This window comes from Populus alba, chromosome 18 (genome assembly GCF_005239225.2).
Source record: "Populus alba chromosome 18, ASM523922v2, whole genome shotgun sequence".
In the NCBI taxonomy this organism is placed as follows: domain Eukaryota; kingdom Viridiplantae; phylum Streptophyta; class Magnoliopsida; order Malpighiales; family Salicaceae; genus Populus; species Populus alba.
Window position 1 is genome coordinate 7,312,259 of NC_133301.1, and position 12,948 is coordinate 7,325,206.

Here is a 12,948-nt window from a genome sequence, read left to right on the forward strand (position 1 = left end):
CTGGTGAATCCTTAGGCGTATAGGGAATGTGAACTGGAGGCCCCATTCCATATAAGATCTCGTAGGGTGTCTTCTTAGTAGAGGAGTGGTAGTTGGTATTGTACCACCATTCACAGGAGCTCAGCCAGCGTTCCCATTGTGCAGGGATGGTTCCTGTCATGCATCTTAGGTAGCCCTCGATGCATTTATTGACCACTTCTGTCTGTCCATCAGACTGTGGATGATAGGCTGTAGAGTATTGCAAATTGACCCCCTGCTGTTTGAATAACTCCTTCCAAAACTGGCTGAGAAAAATGCTGTCTCTGTCACTCACAATTGTTGCTGGCATCCCATGCAATTTATACACATTTTCCATAAATACCTTGGCTACTGTAATGGCAGAGTAGGGGTGGGTGAGGGCCATAAGATGGGCATACTTACTAAACCTGTCGACCACCACAAAAATAACTTCCTTCCCTTCTGATTTTGGCAGTCCATCAATAAAATCCATGCTAATATCTATAAAAGGAGCATGTGGTACTGGTAATGGTTGCAGTAGACCTGGAGGCTTGACATTTTCCCCCTTATTCTGTTGACAAACTGGACATTCCCTGACGTATTGCCTCACCAGCCTTTGGAGCTTCTTCCAGTAGAACACCTGCCCCAATTTTTTTGAAGTAACCGTAGCTCCTGAATGCCCCCCTACTGCAGAGTCATGATAGAGTTTGATAAGTTGATGATGTAGGTCCGGTGCTTGTCCCACTACCACCTTCCCCTTTCGAATAAGAGTGTTATTAACCCATGAATAGTTGGAGTGTGAGCTAGCATCCTTGGTGAGGTCTGCTATAAGCTGTCTCAGGTTGTGATCAGTTTCCCAAGTCTTCTTAATGTCTTCCATGAGAGAGGTGGAAATGGAAGAAAGGGTTAATGCACCCAACTCATTATGAGAAATTCTGGAGAGGGCGTCTGCAGCTAGATTGTCTTTACCCCTTCTATATTCAATCTCATAATCAAAACCCAATAGCTTAGTTAGCCATACCTGTTGGGCAACATGTGTAGTCTTCTGGTCTAGCAGGAATTTGAGGCTGGAGTGGTCTGTCCTGATGAGAAACCTTCTGCCCCATAGGTAGTGCTTCCATTTTGTAACAGCAAAAACAATGGCCAGCAACTCCCTCTCATAAGTGGACAGGGCTAGTTGTCTAGGACCTAAGGCTTTGCTTACAAATGCAATGGGGTGTCCTTCTTGCATCAGTACCCCCCCTATTCCCACTCCTGAAGCATCGGTTTCTACTACAAATGTTTTGTCAAAATTAGGCAAGGCTAGCACAGGGGGTTGGGACATTGCGGCTTGGAGCTGTTTGAAGGCCAAGGTGGTTGTGTTTGTCCATTTAAAGGAGTCTTTTTGTAGTAATTGAGTAAGTGGTCTGCAAATAGTTCCATAACCTTGCACAAACTTTCTATAATACCCTGTTAAGCCTAGGAAACTTCTAAGTTGTTTGATGGTTGAAGGTATGGGCCATTGCAAGATAGCAGTAACCTTGTGTGGGTCTGTTGCTACTCCATCTTTGGTGATTACATGTCCCAAGTATTCCATCTGTCTTGTCCCAAACACACACTTACTCTCCTTGGCTACTAATTGATGGGTACATAGCAATTCAAATACCAATCTAAGGTGTTGTAAGTGGTCAGCCATGGTTTTACTGTAAACTAATATATCATCAAAGAAAACCAAAATAAACTTCCTTAAATGATCTCGAAAAATATCATTCATTAAACTTTGGAAGGTGGCCGGTGCATTAGATAAGCCAAAGGGCATGACTAGGAACTCATAGTGGCCATTATGTGTTCTAAAGGCTGTTTTAAAAACATCTTCTGAGACCATGCGAATCTGGTGGTAACCTGCCCTTAGATCAATTTTCGAAAAAATGGCAGCCCCTTCTAGTTCTTCTAGCAGTTCATCTATTATAGGAATAGGGTACTTATCTTTGATAGTGATCTTGTTGAGGGCTCTAAAATCAACACAAAATCGCCAAGTCTGATCCTTCTTTTTCACAAGCACCACTGGAGAGGCAAAGGGACTGTTGCTGGGCTGCATTATGCCTGCCACCAGCATTTCAGCCACTAGAGTCTCTAGAGTATCCTTTTGTAATCCTGAGTATCTGTAGGATCTCAAATTGACAGCCTGGCTCTCATCCTTCAGGGGTATTTTATGATCATGTCTCCTAGCTGGGGGCAACCCTCGTGGATCACAAAAAATATGCTGGTAGGCTGCTAGTAGAGTCTGTAATGGTGAGTCCTTACTGTCTTCCCCAGCATGTGGTATTCCCTGAGCAGGGTTTACCAAATCAGCCTTTCCCACCACTCTCAAGCTGCAAAGCCTGACTTCAGATAATAAAGTTTCAGTGCTAAGCAGTCCATTTAGTTCCTCTAGGTGTATAGATTGAACAATTCTAGGATTCTCTCCTCTTAAAGTTACTTCTCTGTTCTGCCACCAAAAGGATACCCATCTTTCTTCATAGTTGGACAATACATTTCCTAGCAACTTCAACCATTGGATTCCCAGAATCATATCATAGTTTTGTAACTTCATAACATATATGTCTGCCTGGAACTGAACTCCTTGCATCTTCCACTGCAGGTTCTTACATACTGAAGTGCAAGACATGGTGCCACCATTAGCTGCCTCAACCACCATAGGCTTTATGGTTGTCGTGGGGCATTCGAGTTTGTCCCTCAGATCAGCATGGATGAAGTTGTGAGTACTACCCGAATCAATCAAGATTAAGATGGGACATTTGTCTATCTTTCCCCATACCTTGATGGTTTGACATCCTGCTGTGCCATGGATTGCTTGGAGAGATAGATGAGGGGTGAGAGTTTCTGTATTCCTTGCCTCCATTGTTTCCTCTTCTTCTGATGAATTATCTCCATCATCCTCTACTATACAGAGAGAATATAGCTTGCGGTTTCTGCACCTATGCCCAGGTACGAACTTATCATCACACCAAAAGCATAGGCCCTTGGCTCTCCTTTCATCCATTTCTTTGGTTCTGATAGGTCGGGCAGGTTTGTGGTTAGGGTACACATTATTATTGTTGAAGAGTGGGTTGGTAGGAGTAGGCAGCAAGGCTTGTGGGGAAGGTTTTGAAGGATTGAGGGAGTGGCTGGGGTTAGTCTTGTAAGTGTTGGCAGGATATATAAATTTTGCAGGCTGTGAGTTGGAACTTGCCTGACTATGTTGTTTTGGGTAATGAGGGGTTATTTTTCGGTAGGTGAGGGTATTGTTGTGCAACCTAGCTAGGTTGTAAGCTTGTTTGAGTGATTTTGGCTCAAACATTTTTACTAGGTTCTTGATTTCTACCTCCAAGCCTCCTAGAAAGAACACCAAGGCCTGCTTCTCTGAGATTTGTGCTCTATTCCATAGCATATCAAAGTCCCTGATATAACCTTCCAAGTCTCCTTCCTGCTTGTGCTCGGTGAGCTCTTCTAAAGGGTCCTTTTGACCTCCAAATCGACAGCACAATGCATCCACATATTCTGCCCAGGTAACCTCATGTCCTTCTAGGTTTCTGGTATAATTCTGATGCCAGTAAAGTGCCAAGCCATCCAAATAATATGAAGCTAGTTTCAGTTTGTCAGTCTCAGGAATTTCTTCTAAGTCGAAATACTGGTTGCATTTGTACAACCACTTATGCACTTCTTCTCCTTCAAAAGAAGGGAAATCTCGCCGGGGTCTGCGTGACCTGTAGGTAGGTGGTCCTTCTCCTGTCCAATCTAGGTTGCTGGTCGGAGCAGGGTGTTGGGGCATTCGAACATGCTGGGAGGAACTTGCTTCTCCTGCCAAGGTTTGCAGGGTTTGTTTAATAGAGATTTGTTGATTGGCCATTTCTTTCATCATGGCTTTCAGCTGGGCTAGGTCATCTGACTGAGTGTGTAACTTGACTTCTATTCCATTGACTCTTTGATTAGCAGCTTCCAAAGAATCATCCATTCTTCTTACATCTTGGGATCTAGTTTCTGGTGCCATTTGTTGAGTCCAAAGATGAGGGCTCTGATACCAATTTGCTACAGGTTAACAAGAAGCCTTGAATTAAGCAAGGGAAGAACGAAGGGGGAAGGAAGTTAGAGAAGGGAGAAGAAGGTTTACACGTTCAGGACGTGTTGAGAGAAAGAGAGAGAGACAGAGGATAGAATCTAGAATTCTGTTATACTTTTTCCACACCTTCTGTTACAATGATTAGGGAATTTAAAGACAATATTGTAAATGCCAGCGTGGCATCACTAACGTGGCTGTGCCAGCTGGCCTACTGAAATATAAAATGAAGCTGCACAAAACGCAGCCGTTTGGTTCCATTTATTTAAATTCCAAAATCCTGTTTCAGTTTCCTCCTTGCTTGGTTGTGCCTTCTTACTCTTCTGTTCGTGACAGGCCCATATCAGACACATAGATGCATTGGCTCAAGTACTTCCTAGCAACTTCCTCGCTTCCCAAGATCTTGGAAATTCGTGAAACCGTGATATTGTGATTAAATAACTGAGCATTCATTGTAAATAGTTCTCCCTTCACATACTCAAAAGAAACATATGAATAGTTAGCGTTGCCCAAGCAAACAAGATTACGCAAAATTCATACGGAATAATACAAGGTTTTAGTTATGAGAGGCATATGATCAGTAATCACCGCAAGAGAGCCAGTAGAATCAAGGATGCCAGCTCCATTAGATCCATAATTTACACCATCTAGAAAATTAGTGCAACCTCTGACACCAAAATCCGTAATGTAACTGTCGAAACCTAATTGCTCAGCTGAAACAAAAGAATAATAATTAAGATCATAACTGCCCACATTACTAAACTCGGTTATGTTCAGACCGTCGTAAATTTATGTTTCAAGGTATACAAGAAACAAAAGAACAAACCTAATCATCCTTCTTCTAATAAATTATGTAAATTTCAGCAACAAAAACATTAGTACCAGACTTAGCAAGATTTCTAATTGTAATTTAATAAAACGATCACAACTATCTAGTTAGAACATACTTATTTTATATATTATAGAATAGGAAATTAATATAGGATGTTGTAATCATTACAATTACTCATGTATCTATCAGAACAGGAAGTTAATATAGGATGTTGTAATCATTACAGTTACTGCAGTGTTCTGCTGCCTCTATGTAAATAGGAAGGTTGGTTAAGGCACAACCCAACACATTCCATTATTCTTAATTTGGTATCAGAGCCACGAAACCCTAAAAAAAATTAAACCTACTTTTCTCATAGCCTCCCAGCCTCCCTTCTTCAGTCGAACAGCCGCTACATACATCTTAAAATTCTGTAGCACCAACAATCTAGCTTTCTTCTTCTCCGGCAATGCAACCCTCTTCTCTTGTAGCGCCTCCTCTGCCATGGCTGGTGAACGCCTCCTCTTGCAGCCCACGTTTGCTGCCTTTACTGCCTCTACTACTGCAAGCATTATCTCTCTTTCTCACACTCATCAAGTCATCTCCCTCAAATTAACAAACACCAATTATTTATATTGGCGTATGCAGATGTTGCCTTATCTCCTAGGCCAAGGAGTTTTTGATTTTGTTGATGGCTCCAACATATGTTCTTGCCTATGATGGTATCTCTCTTCAGGTAAATCCATTTTTTCAAACCTGGAAACAACAGGACCAACTCATTCTAAGTGCTTTTCTTTCCTCCCTATCTATGGAAGTTTTGCATCTTGTTGTTGGCTGTTAAAGTTCTTGTTCGGCTTGGGGCACTCTTGAGTGAGCTCTCGCTTCCACCTCCAACTCTCGTATTATGCAACTTCACAGCTCTCTTCAGGATCTTCGACAGGGTGATGAATTAGTAATTCAATTTATGCAAAAAGCGAAGGCCTTATTTGATGAATTGATCACTGCTGGTCGGCTAGTTTCGTTTGAAGATTTCAATTTATATGTGTTTCGTGGTCTTCGGGGAGAGTTTAAAGACTTAGTTACCAGTCTTATTACCAAGGTTGAACCTTTATCATATGCAGATCTTCACAGCCATCTCCTCACACATGAATTTCTTCACAAATCTTCTGCTGCCATACATGTCCTCTGCTGCCCACACCCAGCATTCCATCTTCTGCTCTTGTTGCGCAACGCCAGACTTTTGGCAATTATGGCCGCAGCAGGGGCCGCTTCAATGGTGGCTAGTGTCCTAACCAGTCCAATAGTAGAGGCAACTGATTTGCTGGCTGCAAACCTGATCACCGCAGCTTTCAAAACTCCTTCTTTGGTGACAATAGGCAGGGCTCTTGGCAACGCAATAGGGGGCAGAATCCACGCTGCTAACTGTGTCATAATTTTGGCCATACAGCTCCCCATTGTCCTCAATTCCAGTAGCGAGGTTATGGCCAACAACCTACTGCCAATCTGGTGCAGCGCAATCTCTCCTCAACCAGTTCTGTTGATTAGTTTCCAGATATCGGTGCCAATCAACACGTCACACCTGATCTTGCCACCTTAATCGCTTCAGAACCGTATCTTAGTAATGATAATTTGCATGTTGGTGATGGTAAGGGCCTTCCTATATCTCATCTTGGTCATACAAAAATATATACACCACATCGTTCTTTCACCTTATCTAATGTTCTTCATGTTCCTGCAATCACGAAACCTCTGCTCTCTGTTTAGAAATTGTCTTGATAATAATGTTTATTTTGAATTTCACCCTCGTGTGTTTTATGTCAAGGATTTCAACACCTATGAAGTCCTTCTCTCAAGTCAAAGTAAAGATGGTCTCTATGCCCTGACCAAGTCTTTCGTCACGTCAGTTCCTCCAGCCTATTGGTCTCCCTGCACTTCTGCCTCTACCGATTTATGGCATTGTCGACTAGGTCATCTTACTTCACGTATTTTTCAATTGTTAATCTTGAAAAAGAAGATCATTTGTAACAACAAATGTCTTAATTTTCAATGTCAAAGTTGTCCTTTAGGAAAATCATAGTGTTTGTCTTTAGGACCTACGGGTCACAAAACTTCTACTCTATTTTAATTAATTTTTAGTGATGTATAGGGCCCTGCTCCTCTTTTTTCTTCAGATGGCTATCGTTATTTTGTTATATTTGTTTATGCTTATACTAAATATGTATGGTATTATCCTCTTGTTGCCAAGTCTAATATTTACTCTATTTTTCATCAATTTCAGACTGTTATCAAACGTCAATTTTCATTAAAAATAAAATCTGTTCAAACCGATTGAGGCGGTGAATACCGAAAACTATCCATATTTTTTCAAACCATTGGTATTCATTATTGTCTAATTTGTCCCCATACTCATGAACAAAATGGAACAGTAGAGCGTCGTCATAGGCATATTGTGGAAACAGGTCTTACTCTTTTAGGGCAATGTAAAACACCTTTTCGATTCTGGAATTATGCTTTTGAAACCTCTGTTTATCTTATAAATCGCATGCCTACTCCTATTCTTGCTCATCTCTCTCCATTTGATTGTTTATTTCAATGGTCTCCTGATTATCATTTTTTACGAACCTTTGGGTGTCTCTGTTTTTCTTTTTTACGTCCATGTAATAATCATAAATTGAATTTTCATTCCTCTCCATGTGTGTTTTTTGGATATAGTTCCTCGCATCTTGGTTATCGATGTCTTGACATTGCATCTCACCATATTTGTTTGCTAAACCACCCACCGCCACCCACTTTCACCAACCACCCAAACAACCCACAACACTTCGTTCTACCAGTCCAAACAGCCACCCGACAATAGCCTCCACCCATCCCTTGGCCATCATCCCATGCTTGTTTATCTAACCCTTATGATGCAGGTTCAGATCGTCAATTGGTCTCTCTCCTCATGGTCTTGGGGCACTTTCTAGTCCCTCCTCTGCTTCGCCCTCCCTAGCCAGTACTCTTGCAACTTTAGTCTCTGCTTCCAGCCCCTCCTTTGCTGACAGTCCTGTGCTTAAGGCTGAGCTTTTTTATCATCCTCTCCCGCTGGTCTGCAACTTATGGTTGATTTGTCTTCTTATCAGCTGCCACAGGTCTCCTCGCTACAACCGTCTTCCCCTGCGTCTCCACCAGCACACAGCAGACATCCTATGACTCTTAGACCGCGGCAGCCGAAGACAGCTAATGTGGTTGCTTCCACTGCCGCTACTTCTACCTCCACACGGGTACTGTATTCTCCCTCTTTGGAGCCTTTTGCATTCTCTGATGCTGACCGGTATGCAGTTTGGCATAATGCTATGTGTGATAAGATCGCCGCTTTATGCGAAAATTGCACTTGTTCCATTTTATCCTTCGATGAACGTTGTTGGCAGTAGATTGGTATATCAGATCAAACGTCGTGTTGATGGTAGTATTGAGTGTTATAAAGCGCACCTTGTTGCTAGAGGTTTTACCCAGTAGGAAGGTATTGATTATTCTGAAACCTTCAGTCCAATTATTAAGTAGGCCACTATCCGATTGGTTTTCTGTATCGCCGTTTCGTGAAATTGAAAGATTCGTCAGTTTGGTATTTATATTGCCTTCCTCAATGGTGTTCTTACTGAAGAGGTCTACATGAAACAACCTCCAGGTTTTGTTGACTCTTCTCTTCCATCTCATGTGTGCAGATTGCACAAATCATTGTATGGTTTGAAACAAGCACCGAGAGTATGGTACACTAGTCTAAGTGATTTTTTGCTCTCCATCGGTTTCCGAGCTTCCAAGGTTGACACCTTCCTGTTTATATTACCTGATGGTACTAATATCTTTTATCTCCTGGTGTATGTTGATGATATTCTACTCACGAGTAGTAACTCTGCTATGCTCCATCACCTTATACAGTTACTCAGCTCTGAGTTCAAGCTTCATGACTTAGGTGTTGTTCACTACTTTCTGGGTATTGAAATTCAGTCTACCAGTATAGGTTTAATGTTGTGTCAACATATATATATATATATTCTTGACATCCTCACCCGAGCTGATATGATTTCCTGCAAACCAGTTGATACTCCAGTCTCCCCTTCGAAAGTCATTTTATTATCGGATCATTCATTCTCTGATCCTACACGATTACGTCAAATCATGGGTGCTCTTCAATATCTTACCTTCACCAGTCCAGATTATCACTTTGTCCGTGACCGTGTTGGCAAGAAAGAAATTCAGATTCGTTTTGTTCCCTCTCGGGATCAACTTGCCGATATCTTCACTAAACTGCTTCCTGTTGCATCCTTTACTGCTTTTCGGTTCAAGCTTCGGGTTGATCCCCCACTTAGCTTGAGGGGGCATATTATAGAATAGGAAATTAATATAGGATGTTATAATCATTACAGTTAATCATGTATCTATCAGAATAGAAAATTAATATAGGATGTTGTAATCATTATATTTACAACAGTGTTCTGCCGCCTCTATATAAATAGGAAGGTTGGCTAAGGCATAACCCAACACATTCCATTATTCTCAACTTTATATGTTAAAGAAAACTAAAACACTATATTTTGTATTATAAGATAGGAGAGAAAATAGCAGACCAATGGTGTCAGCTATGTTGAGACCATTGATGCACTTTCCTGAAGCCCCAGTGTCAAAGTCTATCCCATAAGGAAGGTAATTAACTTTAGCTGATTTGTCAAGGTAGTTATTGTTTTTGTTATCAAAGAGAGAATCTCCAAAGACGAAGTAGCAAGGAACTTGAGGTACGACCTTTCCATAAGTCCAGTGTTGCCAGTTTGACACCAACAACACCGAGGACAGCACCCACAATGCCTTCAGCCCACTTTCCATTGACAAGTAAAATGAAAAAAGGAAACATATACAATAAATATAGAAGGAAGAAGTGCGTAGCCAGGGAAGAGTGGTTTGAAGTAGAACGAACCAGGTCTATTTATAGAGTGGAGATCTAGCTATCTGGTGCTTCTTGTGTTGCGAACATCATAGTCACGCAACCCACACACAAAGACATTAATTTCCATAAAGCAAAGTAACTTGTACTTAGGCACCAGTACTTTTAGAAACGGAAACCTACACCTAACAAATATTGATTCGTGAACGAAAAGTATAAGAATGACACCACGAAGACAGTTGTTCTTAAATAAATTGTTTTTTAATTTTTTAAAGAACCATAAAAGAGAAGTATTTTGTTGCGCTAATTCATTGCATGAGCTCATGACTCTTCAATTTTGGTCAATCATGAGGGTGAAATTACATGGAGTTAAAGAGAAACATAGGTCTTTAAATTTACTTGAAATATAACTTCCACACTAACCCTTCAACTACCCTATAATCCATTAGCCCTTCAAGTCTTAAAATATGCGAACCATTAGAGAGAAGGAATGAAGGGACAGAGTTGATTTCATATGAAAAAATAAAATAAAATTATGAAACAAGGTATACAGAGGATGTCCCACATTTTTAAAATATTTTCCATAACTTACCCCCCTTCATGTAAACATAAACTTCGCCAAGTCTTAGCTTCAAGACAATATATCCTATGAAGGTGAGGGTGGTAAGAACATAATTAAGGAATAGATAGAGAGGCGTTATGAGAGGTAACTCGACATTCTCAATAATGATTGCCATTCTTTATTATTTTTGTGAAAATAATTTCTTAGAGAAACTTCATTCTGCAATCTTCATTCTTTCATATGGTAATTAACGTAATAGAAATTCCAAACATTGTCACTTATATCAAAATAATCTAAAAACATATAAAAATTATTTTAAATAAAAAAAATATTTAAAATTTTAGTTAATATGATTTGCATTGTGTTTTGAAACTGGATCTAAATAAGAGGGCACGTGCAGTATTATGCCGTTTAGCTTTTTACAAACCTTAATTTTCACAATATCTTGTAAGATCACAACAAAAATCATAATTCAAAAAAACTAAAAATATAAAATATAAAGCGATCAATACAAAGGAAAAAGGGCATGGAATTTGATATTTTTGTTATTATTTCTTTAAGAGAAACTTTATTCATTAGCTGTATGGGCATAATTATAAGTGGTGTTTATCAATCACTTATAAGGCGTCAAGGCCCTCATGAAACACACCATACATGCATAGTATGCCACATAAGAAGAAATTTTTCATAAATATAGCATGGTGGTCGAACTCCGGTTTTCTTTTTTTAGAGTTCTCATGTTTTGAGATAGTTGTTGAGAGAGGTGTAATTAATAATTAAAAAAATTTAATCATTATTGTGCCCAAGAACAGAGCAAGAAAATAAAATTAAAAGGGATCAAATTAGATGAATTATTTTAGAAAGGCCTTGTTTCACTACTAAAACTATAAATATTATTAAGGAAGGGGTTGGAAAAAAAAACATTTTCCTGCAAAGACCGGGGCTCTTGCCAATCCTACTGTCTCCGCCACTGATTGTACCCCACATATTTTTCAATCATTGCTATCACTATTTAATGCATATTTTTAACCCTTCTTTTTTATTTTAAGAGATAGGTTACTAATTCTAAAAAATAAAAAAAACTTATTTTAATTTAAAATTTTCTCATAAATGTTTCGATTTTCTATTAAATACATCTCTAAAATCATATCATTTTTTTTAAATAGTATGCCAATAATACTATATACATAAAATTTTGAAATTAAATGCTTAACTTCTTTTTGTTTTTTATCTTAAATAATTGACACAAGAAATTTATAGAAAACAATAAAGTAATTTTTTGAAAAAACAAATTAGTTTTAGATGTCAATAATATGTGTTAAAAACCTAATTATAAAAGAGGCATTGTTTTATTTTTTTAAAATGATGTAGATCTAAAGACAAATAACTTACTAGTTTGCCATTAATTTAATGTGTGATGGCGATAACTACTATGTTAGATGACAATAATTTTACCGAGGGTTATGATGTAAAAGATGGGTGGCTTTTCTGAAGTAGTTGATATCTCTGCATGGTAGTGAAACTTTTTTATTTTCTATTGGAAAAAAATTATTTTGTGATACTGAATTAGCCCTTTTACTCCAAATCTAGAAGATTATGTCATTTAAATAAGGGTTTAGAAAATTGAGTTTTGTTATCATATACGAATGGACTGATCGTATTATTTCAAGGACGATCAATTTAATTTGATAATTGAATATACTATAAGGCTGAAACCGAAAGGACTGTTGGCAGTAAGAAAAATAGTATATGATTGAATTATTTTGGATTCTTGGGCATAATGAAGCAATTCGGTTTTAAATCTTCGGCTACCATAATTACTGCGGACTTGCAGGCATGTGGTGGAGGTGTAAGAGCCGTTCGAAGAAAAGCACCTTGTGTGCTCAATTTCAGATCATTGGTATGAAAAACGTTCCAGAAAATGAAAAAGATTAGGCAATTATCATACAAATTAAATAAAAAATAATGAATTAATATAACATCAATTTTTTATATATATATAATATAACACATTTTTAAACATCTTTGTTGATAAAAATAATATATAATATCATATTTTTTGAAACATGATATCAATTTAATTAAAATTTTATCATCAATAATTTAGCTTTAATAAAAAAAAAATTAATTAAATTTTTGTCATTTTTATTATATAATAAAGTATATTTATTGAATTCAGTCTTAATAGTTTAAGTTTAATAAACATAGCATAGCATGACTGAAAAACATGAAAGGATATCACTCTAATTAATATTTGAAAGGCATGCATTTTTAATTCGCATAGACCACTCCCCTTTTATTTCACAAGCCTCAACTTTTCTAGAGTAGAAGTTTAGATTTATGAGGTCATTAAACAACATCTAACCAAGGTTGTCAATTTTATTCCGTTCTGTTCGGAATGGCCGAAACATTCTATATCAATTCAAAAAACGGAACAAATTTCATCTCATTTTAAATCTCGGTCCGTTCCGGATTTTTCGGCTAAATTCTGCCCGAAACGTTCCGGTTTCATTCTACATGTTCCGTTCCGCTCTTGAAGAGTCATTGAATCAAATTGAACCTTGCTCAATTTAATTAATTAAACC

General features: G+C 38.5%; 1 protein-coding gene and 1 pseudogene across 1 annotated transcript; one reads left to right on the plus strand and one right to left on the minus strand.

Moving 5' to 3' along the window:
- Positions 1-4,387: 4,387 nt before the first annotated feature.
- LOC118037886 (GDSL esterase/lipase At5g45670-like) lies at positions 4,388-9,754 on the minus strand. Its single transcript, XM_073406392.1, has 3 exons — positions 9,491-9,754; positions 4,661-4,785; positions 4,388-4,540 (listed from the first exon to the last, which is right to left on the minus strand). Exons 1-3 carry the CDS (start codon positions 9,741-9,743, stop codon positions 4,388-4,390), a joined length of 531 nt encoding a protein of 176 aa, XP_073262493.1. The 5' UTR covers positions 9,744-9,754.
- A 2,389-nt stretch (positions 9,755-12,143) lies between these two features.
- LOC118044413 (GDSL esterase/lipase At1g29660-like) overlaps positions 12,144-12,948 on the plus strand; it is a 7,265-nt pseudogene continuing 6,460 nt past the window's right edge.

What these genes read in the sequence shown, in the direction of transcription:
- LOC118037886 (XM_073406392.1), bottom strand. Translation starts at nt 9,743, where the DNA reads ATGGAAAGTGGGCTGAAGGCATTGTGGGTGCTGTCCTCGGTGTTGTTG. An exon ending in CAACATAGCTGACACCATTG is followed by an intron (nt 4,786 to 9,490) that starts GTCTGCTATTTT and finishes CTTTTGTTTCAG; the next exon opens with CTGAGCAATTAGGTTTCGAC. An exon ending in ATTCTACTGGCTCTCTTGCG is followed by an intron (nt 4,541 to 4,660) that starts GTGATTACTGAT and finishes GAGTATGTGAAG; the next exon opens with GGAGAACTATTTACAATGAA.